General features: G+C 40.7%; 1 protein-coding gene across 1 annotated transcript in view; it reads right to left on the bottom strand.

Annotated features, from left to right (window-relative positions):
- Positions 1 to 3,505: 3,505 nt before the first annotated feature.
- The window catches only part of pcdh7a (protocadherin 7a), a 40,548-nt gene continuing 22,196 nt past the window's right edge, over positions 3,506 to 21,857 (bottom strand). The window contains exons 5-6 of the mRNA XM_014340185.2: positions 9,164 to 9,365; positions 3,506 to 7,634 (exon numbers count right to left, since the gene is read on the bottom strand). Of these exons, the coding sequence (XP_014195671.1) occupies positions 7,096 to 7,634; positions 9,164 to 9,365 (741 nt within the window). The 3' untranslated portion in view covers positions 3,506 to 7,095. The remainder of the gene's footprint in view (positions 7,635 to 9,163; positions 9,366 to 21,857) is intronic.

Here is a 21,857-nt window from a genome sequence, read left to right as displayed (position 1 = left end):
CACACACACACACACACACACACACACACACACACACACACACACACACACACACACACACACACACACACACACACACACACACACACAACCACGCACACACAGAGGGTTTTTATTACTTCCTACGGATTATGAGCTCAGACTTATCTGTGAGGAAATGGCACAAACAAAGTAAACACATTTGAGGAGACCCATGGGGTAAATTAAAAACACTGAAAAGTGGTCTCGCCTTGAGACCATTACACCAATCTAAGCAGTGCGGTCCTGCAAGTATGGAAATCACGTTACTCTGTGAGTGTCAAATTGAGTTCTCTGAAAATCACATGATTGTTACATAAAAGCAGAGCAGAGGCTGTGAAAGGTTCTGTTAGATTTCATCAGTATGCAGTGAGGAAATCCTAAGTTCACTTTTAAACGTGTGTATAAATGAATCCTTAATTTAAAAGTCCTTTAAAAAGAATGGACAGAATATAAATGTGTTCATTCAGGATGTATAACTGCAAAACCTTAACAACATGTACCAATGAATTTAAATGCTGTTTTAGCTGTTTCTCTTTTATCTTTATGAAAAACTGTTCCACCTGTTCCGCTTTGCCACAAATACTGCATTGCGTATTTTTCTTCCCTGCTGAAACCTATTCATCATAACAAGTCCTGGTATAGTGACCATTGTGACATCGCACATTTGGTACGGCATGGCTCTGCAATGTGATCGCTTCATTTTCTGCATATATTTTTATTTTTCGTTCAAGACCGTTCTTGCAGCCTTCCATCGGCATGGAAACCCCTTCATCTAAAACATGAAGAAGCCGTTAATGCATTTTACAGTAATGACTATTCTCACTTGTTTGGATTTACTTTGACAGCAGAAACCAAACTGACATTGATACTGTGCAAATTAGCCTTAAAACATACCATGCAGTCTTCATACATTACAGCAAGTGCAAAGCTAAGCACAGCAGAGGACTGTCAAATATATTACATATTTCATAGAAATATATAATTGGCATATTTATCCTGCTTCATAAACATTTAGGAACATTTGAATAACCCACTTTTCATCTGAAAAGTAACTTTTATCGTGCAGGTATAGGCAGATGCCATCATGCTAAAAGATGCGCTTTTATATAAAATGTGCTGTATATGTGTTATTTCCTGCTTCCTTGTTCCTACCAAGAATGCTGATGGCACAGCTTTGATGAGCTGAGGCTGGTGTGACCATGAAAAGATGAAAAGACATAAATGACAGCCTATCGAGGAAGACGGGGAGGATCAAATCTCACATCATCTGTCTGGCATATTGGCGAGAAATAGTGTTTACAGCTCTGCTGCAAGGCTCCCCTTAACATAGGAACATTGCACTGACAGAATTTATCGCATCCTTAATGCTTTATCTTCACTTCTACCAATCCTGAATGTTGTGTGTGTGTGTGGATAAGTTGCAGAACTCTTTACATCTTCTACTCTTACACCTTCTGATAGGATCTGAAAATAAACCCCTCTCATCGGAAAGCACAAACGAATAAGACAGGCGAATTTCAACATATTACACGAATATGTCTTTTCACTTTGAAGCAATGAGCCCAAGGTTCTCTGTGCATGTAAAGCCAATTCAAAGGCAATTCAATCTAGCTTTCTGTCACTCAGAAGAAGAGTGAGCTTAAGCTCTTGAAAACACCTGACAACTCCAAAGACCACTTGATATACTACTGGGCAGTGTGCGAGGAGGTTAACATGCTGGGATTTAGTTCACCAGGCGCAATCGCAACACTTTCTTCTATCTTTATAAAATCAATAAAATGAACATCCATCAGATGTATCCCTTGAATTTAATGAAGAGTTTAACTTTAACACTTTTTCTGGATGACAGACAATTTCTTATTCAATTATCATTTACAAAACCTTTTATGGCTAGTGCTTATTATTATGAGTAAAAGTTGATTGATATGATGGTTCTGATGTTTCAAAGAAGGTTTTTAATATTTTTAAATGATTTAATCAATGTGTGCTTTCATTACTTTATTACCAGCTACATAAGAATTTGTCCTCTGTGGAATGCAAATACATCTAGGTGGCTATTTCCTGAAAACTTAAAACTGAGGTCAGCACTTCATAATGTTTTTCCAGGTGAAAACAGCCTTTTATTGAATGGGTGACACACTTGCATAGTAATACAAGCGATTATTCTAATTGATGATAATAAGGACACACAATTATATGACTTTAGAGTCCATCAACTAACATTTTTTTCACTGAACCTTAAATCAAATGTGAGATTATTATAAGCCATCACCCGAGGAAAAAATAAAACAAGATGCATTTGAATTGAATTTTGTCAAACAGCAAAAGTAATTTAGTAATTAGTTGGAATTGTTTGAAAATCTAATTGTGAAACAGGAACGCATTAAATTCTGAGTGCTGTAACCAGCTCAAAGTTCAGGAGAAAACATGCTGTTCTGTGACAATGGAAAACAGAGCAGAGTGCAGGATTCAACTTTTAATTGCTGCGATGCCCCTGATAATGGGTACTCAAATATTAAAATGTGCTTGTTTTCCGAAATTATCAATTCCTTTCAAGAACAATAAAGTAATGTTTAAATAGTTATCGTAGCTATCATGTAAAATATATTGTGTATCACATAAATTCGAAGAACCTTCTTTTCTTAAAGGATCATTTCCAAGATTCAGGGACATCATATTTTGATATTTTATTACATCTAAATCTTTAGCAAATATTTTTGGTTCAGTGAAAAGAGTCATTTGAATTAAAATGACATGTTTTTTAATGTAAAGTTAATGCCTTTAATTGCTTAAAAATATTACTGTACTTCACTTCTGCATGTTTAAAGGGGTTATGACACAGAGAAAAAGCTCTACCAGGAAACTGACATACCACGCATGACCATCTGGTGTCAGCGTTGCATACTCAAACCAAACACAGATTTCTCATTTTTCTTTTCCTTTCTTTTTCGTTTTGACATTTTAAAGTCCTTCACGCTAATCTTTGTAGCAGTTAACACCTGTGAAGCATTTTCAGATAAGTCCAAATCCAAATTGCTTCTACATTTTAAACTTTTCTAGTAACAAGGTCCAGTGCAGAATATTTCAAAGTTGATAGATTGTTCCACCTTTTAGTGATAAACTTATTTTTTTATGATAATCTAATTTTCAGATATCAGCCAGCTGCAAAAATGACATATAATTGCGTGACAGTGGTGCTGTTGGTTCAACAGGAAGGCAGACAAAAGCTAAACTTCACTGGGCGTTCTTGACTTTGGAAGATGTAAATGGGAGAATGACCTCCACACTTCAGCCTGCTTAGAAAATTGTTCTGAAGTGTTTAACTGCAGCTTGCTGTTATGAAACTGAGAATTTGGACCAAGCTGACCTTGAATAAAGATGGCCTTGTCTCCAGTTTTGTACCACTTTCAAGTAAGGCTTCCATTCGCTGTAAGTAATGACTTTATTGATGAATAAATTTGCCAACATTTGGCTCAGTTCTTGATAAAAAAAAAAATATTGCAAGTTATTTTGCTTGGTGTCATTACAAGTGTCACACCTGCTGTTGCTCTCATTGTTACTGTGCAAAATAATCTGAGAACAGAGTGAATGTGCTAACAGCCAATGGGTATGTCTGAAGTTTTTAATGTCAAAGTCAAACTTTTACATGATTAATCTTCATACCAAACCATTCGTCAAGAGCTCTTCTCCTTCTTCCACATCATAGCAAATGCAATTAGTTCATTATGTAATTACAGGGGGGAATTGGCAAAGAAACAGAGCCAATTCCTAAAGGTAAAGAAAACAAAGAAGAGGAAAACAAAAATAACATTTTTTTTTCCTTTTTTTATCAAGTGCAGATTTGAACCTTAAGCATGCCATCGTTTGTTATGGTTTCCAGTTGTCTGTTCTACAGTGTACTTTATTTGTACATGGCTAGGGTAACAGCACAAGGGGGATGACAGGTACATGGCGTCCACTGAAGTGTCTCTTCTCAAAAGTGTCTTGATTAGTAGGTGGCAGATCTCAGACATGATGCCTTTCTCTGTCTCTCTCCCCTCTTCATTTTCGCAGTAGACTGAAACATCTTCATGTTTAAACGTGCAGTATAAAAAAAAGAGACACACCCACACAGATTCATTTACATAAAGTTCCCTTAAATCCACTCTTAAGTGTTTGAAAGGTGCCATCATGGAACTGCCATAAAACAGCAGTTTGAAGAAATATTTGCCACTTTTAAAAGGCAGGGCTGTCTCAAGAGTCTCTTTGCAAAACTCACAAACTGGTTTCTCCACGGGTTCTTGATGCCCTTTAAGGGTCTGAAAACCATTTATCTCAACTCATTCTCCCAGAGAATGAGCACGTGTCCTTTTGTCTCTCAGAACATACCATGCAGGATATTATGATTGTTTTCAATCCCCATGAAGTCTCCAAGAAGCGAAAAATCCCAAATGTTAGGCTTTGAATTTTGTTACATCCTCAGCACAGTCCATCAAAAACAGAGCTCAGTAAACAGCCATATTGGGGTATATGGGAGTAATGAAGGCTTTGGGAGTAAATACATCAGTGGACCTGAAGCTAAAGAGTGTTTTTTACAGAGTTGGAAAGTTAAAGATATATACAGGTATACAAAGTGTATCCACACACACGGAGCTGTTCTTATCCTTGTAAAATCTAAGGAGGTGTCACAATGATTCCTGCTTCATTTCCAGTCCAGTTACCTTTCAGTGAGGTGACAGTCAAGCCGCGACTCTGTGAGTAAGCTGAACCTTACTACACATTTTTTTTTAAAAAATGTCTTAGTTCACTCTTATGTTCCGAAAACAACCAGAAAAATTAAGAGACACACTAGCAATTTTCCAGCAGTGCTACATTCCTCTATCCAGACATTAATGAGATCAGAACAGATCAAGGGAGGAGAAGAGAGGAGAAAAGAAACTCATTAAGACCACAGGGACGACCTAACCCTATTATCCCTATCACACCACTGAGCCACACACTGATGATGGGAATTAAGATGTGTTGGCCTCAATCCACACCCACTCTTTAGCCCAGTGCAGCAGAGTGTGTCGAAGTCGTGCAGTAGCTGATGGGAAGGACAAAATGTGAAGGAGTCTGTTATCTGTGCAGTTCAGCACAGCAGTATGGGCGTGTTCAGGTCAGCACTGCGCGGTGAAACGGGTCGCAGCACAAGTCTTACGTTCCCAATTCACTATGTTCTTTTTTTAATATATATATATATATATATATATAGCCTCTGGCATCCTTTGTGCCAAAGTGAGCGAAAGGGCCCAAGGTTACTTCAAACTCTCTCCACGATAAAGAAGAAACGATCTCATCCACTGAAGCTAACTCCCTTGCTGCAATCATTATCTCCATTTCCCCGCGAGCACACACATTTAGTACAGATGTATCCAAATAGGCGTGGTATTCAAAAAAGCATGTGGTTTAAAAAAGAGAGGAAAAAAAAGTTAGCATAATCTTTCTTTCATGCAGTTTTTTTCTTTCCTTTTTTTCTTACAGAAGCTATAGAAGTTTGGTCTTTTCTATGAGTCCTACGTACAGCAGAATAGCTCCGGTTTTCACATTGTCTATCGTCACTTACAGTAGATGTCACTGAAATTCCCTTTAATGTAGTCTCACACATCAGTCAGAGATGAATAATTATTAAATACATTTCATGTTTAAATACTGGATGGAGGGGAGCAGGCAAAATGCTACAGCTAGTTCAATGATAATGTTAAAAAATTATGATAAAAAAGCACATACATACATAGTGCACATGAACTATGCACTGCGTTTATATGACTTATGTTTAAATATGCTGTGTGTATGTGTGTGTTGTGTTTGCCTGTTCTTAATTTTTTCTGTATGAAAGTTAATGCAGGTTATTACATACTTTATGTTACACAGCCACTGACTCGTGTCATAAACGGTGGCCTTATGCACGTCCACATTCTGTAAATGCACTGTATGTTTGTGTTTACATGCTATGCTCAGTGTATGAGCGCTTGCATGCGTATGAGTGCATATGTGTCCGCGTGTGCGTGAGAGAGCACTTATCATACATGAACACCGTTAGGATACCGTAGATGTGCAATGAACTAAGCACCCCAGTCTACTCAACGAAAGACAGCAGCGGAGAGATAACGCTGCTGTTTTATCAAATACTGACATACACTATATACATACAGACTGGGTGTAAAGGTAAAATAATAAACATATATTCTCACACACGCCCGAATACTGTGGCACTACTGACATACTATGAGGACACTGTATTCTGAAAAATTACATTTGATTGTAAGAAAAGTCTGTTTTCACATTGTTGCTGTTTGTTCTGAATCGTATGTGTTTTAAACAACTGACGTTTTTTTCTAGTGTGTAACATTACGGTGATCACACTCGGGTGGTACTTTACGCTCTATTTATGACAGAAAATCCTCAAGACATGAGCAGTTTGATTGGTTAATATCCCCCTCTTGTGTTATGATACAGTTGATTAGACATTAGAAAAATTGATTGGTTTGAATTAGATTCAAATAACTCAATCAAAGACCCGTCACTTCTTTTTTAATCTGTTTTGACTGGATGAAACCTCTGTGGTTTTTCAGCAGATGGCTCACCAGTTGAGTCCAAATCTGGTCTGCTGTAGACTCAGTTTTTATACGCACTCAGGAATTTATAGCATCAGAATTTACACCGTCTCCGCTTCTTTCTTCTTCATACAGTTCCCTCTGTGGGATAGGGTCAGGCATGCATCAGATTCAGGTAAAAAGAAGAGAAGATTGTCCTCCTCCACATTGTCATAAGAGGAGCTTTGCCTGTAGGTAACTTTCACCAGTATTTAGAAAAATGCTTTAGAAAGTGTTCTTTCTGTTCAGGGTTCTCCTAGGAGTTGATCCAATTTTTTTTCCTACATTTAAGGGCCTATAAATATTAGTCAGAATCAAAAAGTATTTTTGGAAAACATCTTTTCTGACAGTTTCACATCTTCCCAGGTTCCAAGTCCTTTCACGCTGATGACTTGCCAGTGAAGTTTTAATCCTCCCTCTTGTTACGGAAAAGGAAGTAGTGGTAAGGACTGCAAGGATGTCACAGGTAGACCTCACGGCGTGACAAGGTCAGGCAGGATGTGGTCTTGTAGTCCCCTCCTGTCCGCGTCAGTGGTATGACCTCAGGTGGGTTTTGGCCTTCTCCCCCTCCCTCCTCTTGTTGGCGTCTCCCAAAACCAGCACTGCTAAATGTGTCGTAGGATGCAGAAGTCATCTTGCGGTTAAGAAGGTTACGGTTGTGATCACCCATATTCCTGTTGTGGTTTCCCCTACCCAGGGTGCCAAGCGGATCCCCATTGGCTAAAGGTAATCTCTGACCTTCTCCACTGACGACCACTCCGGGTTCGGAGCTCCCCGCGCTTCCCGCACTCTCACTGTCACTCTCATGGTCGTTACCGCGAAGATTATTGTTGTCATCTCCGGGGGCAAAGGTAGAGAGTCGTGGTGGGTCGCTGCCGTGGCGCTGACGCGGCCGTGCCGAAGAGCGGACAGGCATCCAACAAGTGTCAGAATGGCCAAACTCATCACACTCCCTGGTACACTTCCCTGTCAAAGCTACATCTGGCAGCTGTCTAGCATCTGGATACAGAAAAAAGAAACAAAAGAAGTTAAATGACATCTCTGCCTTAATTTAACAAGTAATATATCACAATGAAAACACTGGCGAAAAGAGAGTGAAAGGGGAATGTCACAATGAACTGACTCACGGTGCCACACACTAGACCACCAAATGATGAGGAGACAAGGAAATAAAAAGTACCAGAGAGAAAGGAGAGTTGAACAATGAGACAGGAAGACAGAAAATAGCTTTAAAAAGATGGTTTTAGACAAAGGTTGCAAAGGAGGGGGTTGAATTAAAGGAAAAATGCTGCTGGAGCAAAAAGAAAAACTGCTGACATCCAAAGAATGCATAAAAAAATCAGGTGCGGTTCAGCATTACATTAAAGGTAAAAGGTGAGGTCAAAGCAAAAAAAAAAAGAAAAAGAAAAAAATACTGAAAAGAAAAGGAAATTCATCATCAGGAATTTGAATGGCAAGACTAAATTTCTTTATGTGGAAGGAATTGATTGGATGTGTATTTGTAACATTCCTCCAGTGCTTTTTTCCAAAGCTTAGCAAGACTACCAGAGACTTAATGCTGATGTATTGTAGCCTTATGTATGCAAAACCAGTCGTTTGTCTTTTCATGTCTTGTCATGTCTTGTAATGTGTTCATTTCCTGTTAAAGCTTCTAACTTTGGCTTCACTTGAATTTACCGCAAGAAATTAGATATCTCTGCTGTAATCTGCCAGCAAAGTTTTACTGAATATGTAGAGCGGCAGCAGTAACTTCATGCGAAACCAAACAAGAACATACTTGTGCAGTATAATTAAAGCCAACACAATGAATTCTCTGTTCAATTCGTCTCTCCATCTGACCGTGACAAAAACTTATTAAACTCAACAAAATTTCGCACACTGGCAAGAAGCAGCATTGAACTGGAAACTCACTGATAGCCACAGAACTAGTTATTCACCAAGGTCACAGTGACCCTGGCTTGTTGCCGATGTTGCTGCAGCCCTGGCATGACCATATACAGAGGAAAGACGAGTGAAAAGATCAAAAGAATAACTTTTTTTGTCGCTTGCCATCCTTGACAAAGACTTTGCACAAAAAGGTGAAAACACAATTTCATTGGTGAAGCAGATGCTTGGACAAGGCCAGGGATGGTTCTCTGGCATAACATACTAACACACATTAGCTTTTATTAAAAAAAACCTTCACATATTACTCAGAAACACTCTGTATATGTGGGACAAGTGCATGCACACACAGAGACACACAGACACACACACAGAACAAATGCTTTTTTGTATAAAACAGATTTCCATCATGTGAAAGACTGAAAAGATTCCCGAGGCCTTGACAGCAAGCCGAGGTTTTAATGAAAGTGTTGTTGTGTGTTTTTATGGCATAGAAAGAGGAGGTGAGGGGGTGCGAGAGAGAAATAGGGAAAGAGAAAATGAGAGACATAGATAGTGTCTATCAACATGTCCAAGCAAAGTAAAACATATACAAGTAAATGCATCGCTCGGCCTTTTTGAGCTCTAATGCGCCATGTGTGTACCATTCTCCACATGCTCCTCCTCCCCTACGCTGCCCTCAGGTGTGGTTCGCTCGTAGCCTTCCTCTGGAAGCGGCAGGGCTCCCAACCGAGGCCCTGATGAACTCTTGCTACTCGGAGTCTCCGAGTCTTCCAGGCCACTGTCATAGCAACCACCGTCCTGTGGTTGGCTCACTACCGAGAAGGTCACCCGGCGAAGGGTCCCCTGCAGAAAACAGACAGAAACACACGCACAATATGAGATTAATCATCCAGTATTCCTAATCTGAGGTTCTAAATCTGAGGATTAGGCTGTTGGGCAGGGGTCTGCAAAGACATATTGGGATTATCGGAGGATGTTCGCCTTGATTATGGGCTTAGCTGCTACAATGCAGGGTAATAGTTATCAACCAATCATGGCACTCCCTCAAAGTTTTCAGTTGGCCTTTAATCCCAGTTTAGATTAAGGTTTCTGGACATGGTTGATGTTTACAAACCTCTGGACGGGCCAGAGAGAGTTTCTTTTCAATCTGGAATGGTGCCTAGTAGTAGCAGCTGGGTAATATAAAGTTCAAGCTCACAAACAACATTCAGTTAAATGATGAGTCTGGTGACATTTTACATCTTTCTCATTGACAGCAAGAAAAAACGGACATGCACAGATTTTATGCTTTTGACTAAAGCAAAAGCCGGGGTGAAGGCCTTCCGTTTTCCTGTCTGTCTCTCAGATACAAATACTGGCAGGTCAGATTTTTCGGAAATGTGCTGGAATGGTGGAACATGCACAAAGGAAGAGGCCATTAAATTTCAGTCTGAGCGTGGTTAACTCTTTTGAAACTGCAAAAAAGGCCTCGGTGGTGCATGTGCTTTCCAGTTAAAAAGGCTTGTCTGTGTCTCCAAAGGCTCATACAGCCTCTCTGGCGCAAAGGGTGACATGTTCCTTCAAAATGAATGACAGGCAGCGTATTCAGCTCAAGCCAGTCTCTACTAGATCATCCTGCTGTGTATGTGGAATTCGCACTAGCTTACTTACTAAAATCCACTGCATTTATTTAACCCCTTAAAGCCTGAGTTTTAATTTATGTCACATTTGCTTCACCTGGCATTTTTTTTACCTCTATTTTTGTTATTTATTGCTTAAAATGTATTGTGAGATTTATTTAGGTTTTTCGGGGGAGTGGGGAGGGTTGACAGATGATGTAGAAGTCTAAAAAATGCATTTTAATATAATACACTGGGCATTAAAGGGTTAATAAAAAAAATAAGAATGTAAAACTACACATTTGTGATCCACAACAATTTACATCCTCATACTCTTTGGGCTCCAGTTCCAGAGATATGAGATATCAAAAGATCTGACAAGCGTTATCCTTCATTTTATCTTAGTTTAGAAGTAAGCCAACTCATCATAATGTAGAAATTTATTAATATCTGAATAGCAAAAAATAAAAAAGAACTGCAACTTTCAAAAATAGGTTGCAAGCATCCTTGCAACACAAACCACCGAACCATCTCCCATCAATAACAAATAATCTAGTTTTACAGTGTAAGTGGTTTCAGGAGTGAATTACATCATTCATGCAAACTAAGCATCGCACCTGCTCCAGTTTTAACGCTCAAATCACCCCAGTCTAGTTAGCGGAGCGGTTTTCACTTTGGGGCGAGACAGAGAGGATAAAGATTGTTATAAGTTCACGCTGAGAGGCTATCAGTGAAAGTTAAACGATGCTGTCTGGCCTGAAGGGATCACTCTGCACCAGGAAGCCCATTTCTATATAACCCCCCTTCCCCCACAAACCCCTTTCATACTCATTTATCTGGTCACAAAATTACATCCCTTTCAACCTAAATCTGCTTTGAAACATGCAGCGTATGGGGAGGAAGTGACTGAGCAGAGGACGGAAGCAGATTAGGGTGGACAAAACGTCAGCTCAGAAAGTCACCTCAGGATAATCGGGGAGGAAAACTGATGGAGGGCTGCAATAAAAGTCCGGACTGTACCAAATCTTCCTTTTCTTTCAAACAGGCACACAAGCGCGCGCAGAAAGAAAAGAAACATTTGAGCGAGTTCACCTAATGAACGCACAAGACAAGATGAGAGGCGAACACAGCAAAATTAATTAAGGAGAAACGGGAAATTAATGGAGCACGTGTTTCTTCTGCCACTTCTTAACATCGTTGAGATAAAATGGGGATGAGAAAAAGTGACTCAGACAACAGGGATGGAAGGCACGTGCAAGGGCGAGGAAAGAGCCGAGACATTGGAATCTAATGGAAAACCAGTAGTTCTTGCAACCTCGGTGGCTTCATTTTAACTCTCCACAGACGTAGCAATGTATTTTTTAGAGCGCTCACTTAGTTGAAGCAGCTCAACCTCTTTTCCACTTATTCAAACAGGGGGCAACAGCTCAGAGAGGGAACAGTGGATAAATGAGTAGAAGCTGGGTGGAAAGAGTCAGCGAGAACATGAGTAAGAAATAGTTTGGCTGCCAAGAAAATGTGGGAACTTGTAATAATAAGTGTTTTCCGACATCACAGGTGTTGACAAAAAGAAATCCTCTATTCACTTAACAGGCTGTCAAAACTTTTCTACTGCTGATCATAAAATAATATTAACTCAACATTACGGCAGGATGTGTTTTCATGATCACAGATTTATTTCATGAAAGTAATGATGAAAAATTATAATAATTTCTGATCACAAGGCCACAAGAGGGGCATGCAATCCTTCCCGTGTTCAAGGGATATAAAACAGGAAAAAGAAAGAAAGATATTCTCATGTATGGCTTTGACAAAACAAACTTGCCCCCTAATAAATGACTGGGCAACTTTAAAAACACAGTCCGCTGTTCAGAAGCTCTTTCCTGAATCCGCTAATTTCTTTTCTTGCCCAGCTGAGAAAAACGCTCTCTATCTCACACAATAGAAGATATTTCAACCAGTATAATTGCACAGTTGACATTTCTCCCTTTTCAATCTGAAAAATGTCCAGAATAAAATAAAAATCACTTCTATTTTGATTGTATTCAATAACATCAAGGATGTGCCGTTACATCTACCTGAGTGAGGAAATACACAACTTAAGAAAAGAGGTAATAATCGTACTTTTGTGCAACTAGGTAATTTGTTTCAGGTGGGCAAAGCTGTCAGTAAACAGAGATATATTGAGATGACAAGTAACAATAACACTGTCAATATGTTTTATATTAGCTACTATGCTAAGAAAGTTAGCGTGTGAGCAACCTTTGCTAATTGAGCAGTAAGTATAAAGTATAAAGCTGAGGCTGCTGTGTCGAAAGATCTGATTCAGCACACAAACTCTTCATGTCCTCTTCATGTGGTTATTGAGCAATTACTTAGTGTGCTCAATAAAGACGAAAAGCACAGCTGTTTGCGTGTTGCTAGTCTAGTCAGACTGCGGTTGTCTATAATTGTCACATGAAGATCAGATAACATTTTATGGGCAATCAATGTAGAGATCGTGGTCTTTCCAAAGGCTTAACAAACTTTTTCTTAGAGCTGTACTTCTGAATATGAGATTCTTAGCTCTGTGGCTTAAATGTAACATGTCAGCTACATGAGAGGGGGTAGGATTACTGTGTAAGTGTAGAAATCCAGCTCGCAACACAGAGCACGCCTTGATTTACAGCAGCTTATTGCAAAACTGGTGCGGGTTGCTCCTCTGTGTGTGTTTTATTACAGATCTGATCTGTTCAGCCATGATTCCGTCTAATTCAATTTCCCTCTAACCTTGTTTCTGGCCAGACTTGCCCCCTTTCATTCCTTCATCCTTGTTATTTTTTATTTTCTACTTCTCTCCCGCTTCTCCCCCTTCTTCGCTTCGGCCAATTCTACAGTCACCCCCTCTCCACAGCTGTAGCATAGCTCTCCCTCTGTCCTCCGTGACTCCTGTTCACTTCCTCCATCTCCTCCTCAATCCTTTCTTCTCCTTGCCAGTCAGCGTTATGATGTGGCGATCGATGATGTGTCCTTGACCTCGTTATGAGTCCCTCTCTGCTTCCCCACAGCGGGCTTTATTGACCCATAACTTCTCTGCACTCCCCAAACCCCCTTTTCCAGCGTCTTCTCACATCCACTGCCTTAGCCTCATTGACAAACCTCGCTTCTTTTCTTTTGCCAAATCCCATATTTTGGCATCTTCTAGTCATTACATTCTATGACTCCACACTCTACACATTCTGCCTCAGCTCCTCTTGCTACTTCACATTGTCGTCTCACTTTTTCCTTTTCGCTCTCACTCACCCTCTGCTACCCAGTAACCATTTGAACATCTTTCTTTTGTGAATATGGATTTCTTAAAAAGCTTTTCACATCTCCGCCTTCTTTGCTTATACCTGCGAAGTGTCTCCTACTCTCTCCTTGCTTCTTTGCCAGCTTCTACCTTTGCACTGAAAAACCTCCTTGATGTTTTCCAACCTGACTGACAAAAGCACTTTTGTGTGTGCATGTGCACTTTCTCTAATTTGGAGGAGGAACTTCAAAAAAGTCTCATTATTATAATAGGTAACATAGTGCTATACTCAAATATCAACTGAATGTGAAAACACATTTATTAGTTTCAAAACACACGCATGGATGAACTGGCTAAGGTCCAGTGTGGCCTATGAATTCATGCCTGATGGAGTATTAATTGAGTCTGACGGAGGACATAAAAAAAAACCCTTCCCCCTAATCTGACATGGGCCATTACAGTCCAATACTGACATGGGAGCTTCGCTCATCTGCGCAGCAAAGTGAGCGAGTGTGAGTGTCCGCGTTTGATCGATTATGTTTTCATATATGTGTGTGGATGTAATGCAACTATATTGTACAAACATATGACCATCCTGGAAGTTGGTCTGAAGTTATTTCTGGCAGATCGAAAGAGTGAATCAAAAGGAAGCATGATGGGTCTGAACTAAGAATAAACTTAACCATCTGTATCTTGCAGCTCTGAAGAGAAAAAAAAAAGAGTTCCTAATATAGCTTTCATTTCAGGGCAAAACCGTGTTGCAGACTGTGTGTGTGAGTGTGTGTATATGCATATGAGTGAGACTTCTCACATTTATGTTTGTGTTTGATAGCCGTGTACGAGTGTGAGACTTTCAAAACCTGCAAGATGTGTTATGTCAGCCCGTGAGACTAGTCGCACCTGCGTGTGCGTCTGTGTTTGTAGAATGTGTGTGTGTGCGCGTGCACAGGTTGGCTCAGTCATCAAGGTAATTAGTGTGTAAACCTCCTTGCTGTCGGTTCAAAGAGAATTAACGAGCTCTAGTTAATTAACAGTCTCCCTCTCTTCTTGTTACATGTGTCTGCATATTCAACACATGTGTGTATCTGCACATCTGATTCTTGGTCTGTGTGTGTGTGTGTGTGTGTGTGTGTGTCTGTGTGTGAGAGAGAGAGAGCATTTGGATGTGAGACCGTGTTTGTGTTTGTTTATGCCCTGGTACACTCTGGTCTGCATAATGAACTGACAGGATGCGGCTTATGCATAAACCAAAACTACAAATATGGTTGTAGGACTGGAGCCACAGTTCCCTTTCGCTCTCTGCTCGTTCTCCTTGATGTTTGACATCATCTTTGTATAGGTGAAGAGCCACTGCGGCTCTGGGTTGTAACAGTGCATAGACAGGGGGACAAATTCCCATCATGAGCACAGATTTATTCAAATCATGTTGCATGGAGGCAGAGTGAGACACATTCAGTAAATACAGACCAAAAAATGTAAAAGAATTCATTTGACGGATTGACTGATATGACTTTTTAAATGCTGATACATAATATAAAATCATTATCGATTAAAAGAGTTGATGATAGCTTTTAACTTCTGAACTGACAATTGATAAAAGTCAGTGTAATTAGGTTTCGGCTAAACATACTTAATGACCATAATAATTGGTTTTTTTCTTTGTGGCTTCTTTCTTTTATTCAAAAAAACAAAACTATGAAAAGAAGTGTAAAATGTAACAGGCTGTGACAGAACAAATATTAAATTTATCGACTGAGAGCTGGAAATGCTAGTGTTGATGATGATTAATTTTTATCTTTATAATTCATAATGACGTTAGCCGGTCCTACTGCCCGGCATCAAAAGTGTTGTGATGGATTATACTTTCATCTGTCTTTGCCCAACATATTGCTGCATGTTTGTATTTATTGCTGTTTGCTAAAAATAAAAAACTGGATGTTAAAAGAAAAAGTGTTTTTCCCGTGTTGTTAATATAGTTCTTTTGAAACAGGCCAAAGTCGGTTTATTCGCTGCGTCCAACGTCAATCAAGCAGACAACAAACATCCTGTTTGTAATCGCTCCCTCCAGACACCTGAAATTTTCCTTACGTTGACTGAGGGGTGCCGCGGTGTAATTTCCCTGGCAGCGATCCTTGAATCGTGATTTAATCCTGAGAACACGTTACGTTTGATGGCGTGCATCAATATTTATAAAATAAGATATTTTTAGGCCAAAAATTGGATTGTGTGACTGATGTGGGATACTGAAAGTCTTAATTACAGACCAGATTTATTGAATTCTTTAAGAGGCTTAGCAGCTCTAGTGGGCAGGATGACCTCTTGAATGATTAGAATAACCCTGGCATTTAAGCATAATATGAGTAATGACTTAATAATCAGTTAAAAAAAAAATAGATTAGTGATTAAACGAGTACATTGCTCTAAAAAGCCTTTAATATACAAATGAATAAAGTAAATAGCGATCTATTCTTTGGTTCTGTACAAAGCTGTCAAAAAAAAAATAAATAAATCAGAGGGTTGGCAGTTCAGTCCCTGGCCCCTCCACCTTGGGCAGGACGGTCAACCCTAAGTTGCTCCTGAGGGGCGGTGAGCTTCATACGCCAGCTCTACTGTGACTAGTGTTGCATGATAAAGGATTAAAAATGCCTTAAAAGTGCAGATTATTCAACATAGCTATTTTTTATTAACAGATAATATCACTTTATCCCGATTCTTATAATCTAGAAGTTTATTTACTATCTAAAAAAATACCAGACCTGATAAAATGTCAGCCTAATGCTTATTACAGCTATAACTGTGTGGAATACGTAAGGTGATATTGCACTATACTACCAGAGCACACACTGAAAACTAATATGCTCCTGTTGACACCACATGGGTATAGTCCAGACTTCATATCCGGAATGCTGATCAGTCAAAATGACCTTTGTTTCTGCTCTTTTGTTTTGCTGCCGTTTAGAAATCATGTTGTGCTAATGCAGACAGCCAGCGTGCATGTGGTCATACTTTAAGAGTAGAGTGAATACTGGAATGAATAAGTGAACTCAATAACAGCGACCAGATTACAATGCAAATATTATTGAAAAATAATGAGCTTGCATTGACTGCTTTAAAGCAGGCATCCTTACACCTTGCATGATTAAACTGCCATGAAAAAGGCATTTATGCAGAGACACTTCTTCACTGTGGATTCACACAAAGTGGCTCTACGGATGACATGTTGCATGACTTGCATTTAACTTCAAAGCTTGCTTTTCCTTGCCTTTCTTTACTATTGTTTTCTACCATTTTAATTGCCATTTAAATTCTCTGGCTCCAGATGTCTTGTTTCATAACTGTAAGGGATTTTTTTCTTTTTACAAGCACCTTAAGTGTGAAATTTGTTGGTGAAAAAAACAACAACACATGAATATCTTTGTTGGTTTTTTTTTTATCTAATTGCACAAACAAAGTTCATTTCTACTCCAACACTTTTTGCTATTTCTTTTCTTCTGTCTTTTCTCATCATGTCAAAGAGTCCAATAAAATAAATGAAACTAAAGTTTAACTAGAAAATGAGTTAATTGGTAAAATTTGTGTGATCCTAATAAAATCTCCAAGAGTTTATGAGAAAACCTCCTGAAATCTTTTGCTGTCAACTGTTAAGTTATGCATCAAAGCCAGTGAGGAGGGGAAACAGTGAAGCACGCTGACAGAAAGCATCTTTCAGTTACTGCGCAAACAGGACAGACGGGTTAACAATTCATTTGATGATGATATATTTAAACTGGTTATTTAAATATAGAAATGATCTGCAACTTTGTTCAAGCCCTTAGTGGTGTAACGGAGTGACGTTTCCAGTGCCATAATGCAGTTTCTTAAGGCTATGTTGAAAAGAGCAGACATCCTGCTTACGCAGTGTCACCGCTGGGTCAAGCAGACAGGTACAGACATGTGTCAAGAGACTACGTGGAAGGGAGTGACGGATGATGGATGGAACAACTGATCAAAGGTGGGATGAGGAAAAAAAATGTCTGTTAATCAGCATTTGTAGCGAGGTAAATATAAAATAATAAAAGGAAAAGACTCGGCATGACCACAGACTGTCTGAAGTAGAAGTGAAGAAGAGATGAAGAATGTCGTACAGAGGGAGAGACGCGGACTGTTGTGGCATTTGCAGAATGCACAAACTGGTTTGGAGCAGGTTGAAACTCAGCTCAGGGAGGGATGAAGCAATATGAGTGGCATTTCTTCAGCTGTCTGGCCCAGTGATGTTGATGAGTCAAGGCGCCTTATTATCACAGCGCACACTCACACACTCGCACAGACATTCATAGCTTCCACGCTGATGCCGTAAATGCGCACTTCAGCCACGCTTGCTCACACTCACACTTGCAAGTGTGCACTTTAACACACACTGACAACACATCTATAACTATGCAGCATGTATGTTGCAGTGGGACCACCTCTGCAGTAACAGCAATCCTCCCTTATCCATGCTTCTGCTTTTTCCCTCCCTTCCCATGTTTCTCTGCTCTCCTTCACCCTTTGTTCCCTCACCCCCCACTTTCTCCCCTTTCATTTCCTCTTTCGTCTTTCATTCCCCTCATTCTGCAGTTCACCGATCTTCTCTTCCTCTTTCCCTCCCCTCTTCCTTTCTCTTCTTTCCTCTGTCTCAGTCTCTCGCTCTCCATTGCTCCCTCTAGAAGCAGGTGATGTAGAAGGGTGCTCAGCAGTATCTGACTATCAGGCCTGACTCTGTGAGAGGAATGATAATCACTGTGCTGCACTGCAGAGAGAAAAAGAAGAGAGGGAGAGAGAGAGAGAGAGAGAAAGGGAGAAGAGGGAGGGAGAGGGGGTATGAGGTAGAGAAAAAGGGGGGCAAGTGCGGCAGTAGAAATGAGGGGGCAAATTAAAGTGCGTGGGGGGGTGGAGACGCAGAGGGCAAGAGAGCGGGACAAAGAGAAAGGAGGCAAAGAAAAAGGAGAAATATGGGGAGAAGGGTATAGAAGAAAGAAAGACCGGATTACAGAAATTGAGCAGTGCTTTAGAAACATGTTACCTTCTTGGTGTCACGCTCCCTCATTCCCCTCACAGGAGCACCTTCTCTTGTTCCACTCCCCTAATCTTTTCCCCTCCTGCATACACACTTACACACAACCACACTCGCACTCCCCAAACAACACCACCCCTACCACCACAACAGCTTGTTGTACAACAGCCCCGCGGTATGAGGGAGAGCCTTAGCCTTGTGTCTGAGCGCCAGAGAACATTAACTGCAGCAGCGAGGTCATCTGATCGGCACTATGCGGACCCATTCGCTCCCTCTCTCCACACTCCTCTTCAGAATGCTGCAGTCTGCTGCAAGCCCTCCGGTGGCAAACACTGGAACTACGAGCCTCGCTGACTTCTGACACGCCTGTCCCGCTTAACAGTTTTTGCTTTGTGCGAGGCACGTTTGTGATTTGTTGAAGCTTTGTGAACTTCAATCACTTTCTCTTATTGGCTCCATTTAGAAATAAAACCGTGAGTCAGTTGTGCACCATTTTAGCCCTAACTAGTTATTTAAAGTGTGTGGATGTTTGCAGGTATTTTGCGGATGACTGTTTGTGCAGAGGCAGACAGGCAGAGAGACTGTTTCGCTGCATGTGGATCGACTGCTTCGCCATCCACCACAGCTTTATTACCATCAATCTGTCCACTCTGGCATTGTGCTTTCTCCCCTCTCCCTGTCTCCATCTGGGCTCTCCACCCTGCAGATACACATTGAAAATCATTGACTCTATTCACAGCATCGGCCCTTTGAAATGTTTATCCTTTTGTGCAGCCGTGGCTGTCTATAGGGGAAAAAACAAAACAGAAACAAAGGCTCATAGTGTGAGATGTGAAACGAGGCTTACCGGACAAATGCCCATGATTCAGATTAGCTCATTTGTTGGTGTGTGTGTGCTGGTGGTGTTCATCACTTTCCAGTGCTAGTCCTTAAAACAGTCATCTCTTATAATATCCATGACAGCAGTCATTGTTAAGAAAGATGCAAACAGGATGGCCGCGTACAACTGGCCTTCTGTGTGCCTGCGTGAGTAAGAGAGACCATACATATGTATGCCTGCTATTTAGATGGTATTTACTGCCCATTCTGTCTTCGTGTGTGTGTGTGTGTGTGTGTGTGTGTGTGTGTGTGTGTGTGTGTGTGTGTGTGTGTGTGTGAGAATTTGTACCATTAGACTAATAGTATGCGTGTTAGGAACAGGCTTTTCCCACCCACTGCTATTGTCCATTAAGGTTGACCAGATGAAGAGTGAACAATAGCTTCTCTGTGGGGGCCAGTGTATGAAAGAGTAAAAGTGAGGATGAGGCTAAAGATACGTACTTTTTGTAAAAGGCTGGCAAACAAGATCACGCAAACAAGATCACACATCCACGCGCGGGCACACACAAACACAACCTCCCTGTTGAGAGTGATTAGGAGTGCTGCTGTGAACAATAGATAGAGTCAATAAAGGACCTCAGAGACGTCCGACTACAAGAGCAAGGTCTCTTTCCCCCTGCTCCCTCCACCACCTCTACCTCGATTCACACTCCCATTTTTTTTTTCTCCTTCACACTCTTTTGCCTCGTTTACACTTTCAGCTCTTTTGGTGCGGCATCCTTTCTCTGTCAAACAAGACCGCTCTTCCTCCCCGACTTTCCAAACTATTTCATTTCTCATATCTTTCCCAGCTTTCTCCATAAACCTCTCATTTTCTTTTTGTTTCTCGTTGTTTCTCTACCTCCCCCTCACATATACTTTGTCTCCTTTGTGACGCTCCTGTCTTTTGTGAAATGGGCGGACGGGCTGAGCTGACAGAGGCTGACACGATGGAGCGCCATGGCAAACTGAAATCCATCCTGTCAGTTTAGAATCAGTGTCACTCATTTTACAAGGTTAAAGATAGCTTTGCCTAATGTGCTGTCAGATACAAACAAGCACGTACACCACATAGGCCTTGCCACACATAATCACAACCCACATATGCGTATGCTATAACTCTGGCACGCACAAGTACAAACACACACTCACACATGCGTGCTCTGCACTCCAGGCGACTGCCACATTAATTCACCTGCCTACATATAAAATGGCATATTTGTACATTAGTTGTGGATCTTATAGATTGTGTGTTTATACTTTGTGGGGACATAAATGTATTTACACCATCATATTGTGGGGACCAACTTCCAATTTGGGAACCATAAACAAGTCCCAATAATAACTAGGGCACAATTCGGAGGTGAAGACATGGTTTGCGAGCAGGTTTAGTTTAAGTTTAGGGAAGGGAAGCAGTTAAGCAAATAGCAGCTATGGTTAGTTTCAGGAGAAGCCTTCAGATAAAAAAATTAAGTCAATTTAATGTCCTCTAAAATGATTTAAACACAACTATGTGGGTGTATGTGCATGCGCAAACCCCTTTACAGCCCTATCACCCCCGTGACAGACACAGTGCCACAGAAATGTCTTGGGGTGCCTCGCCCAATGTCTTGACAATAGTCTCAGTGTGTGTGAGTGACAGAGAGTGGCTCGGGGACACAGAGGGGGCGTTATACTGGGTAGACGACATGCACGAAGATGTACAGGCACACACACACGTGCACACACGCACATTAAAGAGAGAAGACAGTGAACTCTTTCTCTCCCTCTGCACTATTTCTCATTCCCTCTCTCCCTGACGCAGAGAGACTCAATCATTCTCGCACTCTGTCTCCTTTGACGCATAGGAGAAACAAAATAACTGCTCCCTCACTCTCTCCTCTTTTTTTCTTTGTGTGTGTGTGTGCGTGCGTGTACAAACGCAGACTGTATAATTAATACGGCTTTCATTTTCTTTCAGCTATGAAGTATGCTTTTGGTATGCAAACAGACTTCTTGCATGCGAGTGTGTGATAACGTGTGTGAGTCTGCGCGTGCACGTGCGCGCGTGTGTGTGTTCGATACACCAGAGACCAAGTGCAAAGTTGGGCCATTGAGCGGTCGGAGAAGGAAGAAGGAGAGTTAATTAGAAAGCAGGGGAGACTCCAAAGCGTCCCTATCGATAACCTCACACCACACTTCAAGCGTATATATGTACATTGGCTTTTGCAATCCCCTTTGAAAATTATAGTTCGGCATTAGGGTTAAGAAATGGCTCCCGTGAAGTCATATTCAGCAGAGCCTTTTACTCAGAAGTCTGCCTGATTATTATGCGACTCGTGGCATTAAAAAATGTTGAAAAGTGCAAATTATTCCGCAGCTAATGCAGTAAAAATAGTTTAGATGCTGTTTGTCTGCAGCATAAAACGACAGGTATAGATTGCACTTTTAAGGTGTCAGTAAGGAACCTCATTAGGGTTCATTTTGGGTGTATGAGGATTTGTGTATGGTATATTAAAATATAACCATCTATATAACATCTGTCACATTTTCTTTATGTTCTGATTCAGTGCTTCTGTTTTCAAGCTTCAGGGCTT

Source organism: Haplochromis burtoni, unplaced genomic scaffold, assembly GCF_018398535.1.
Source record: "Haplochromis burtoni strain Fernald_Lab_line unplaced genomic scaffold, NCSU_Asbu1 Contig_345, whole genome shotgun sequence".
Classification (NCBI taxonomy): Eukaryota; Metazoa; Chordata; class Actinopteri; order Cichliformes; family Cichlidae; genus Haplochromis; species Haplochromis burtoni.
This window is presented reverse-complemented; position numbering and strand designations above follow the sequence as displayed.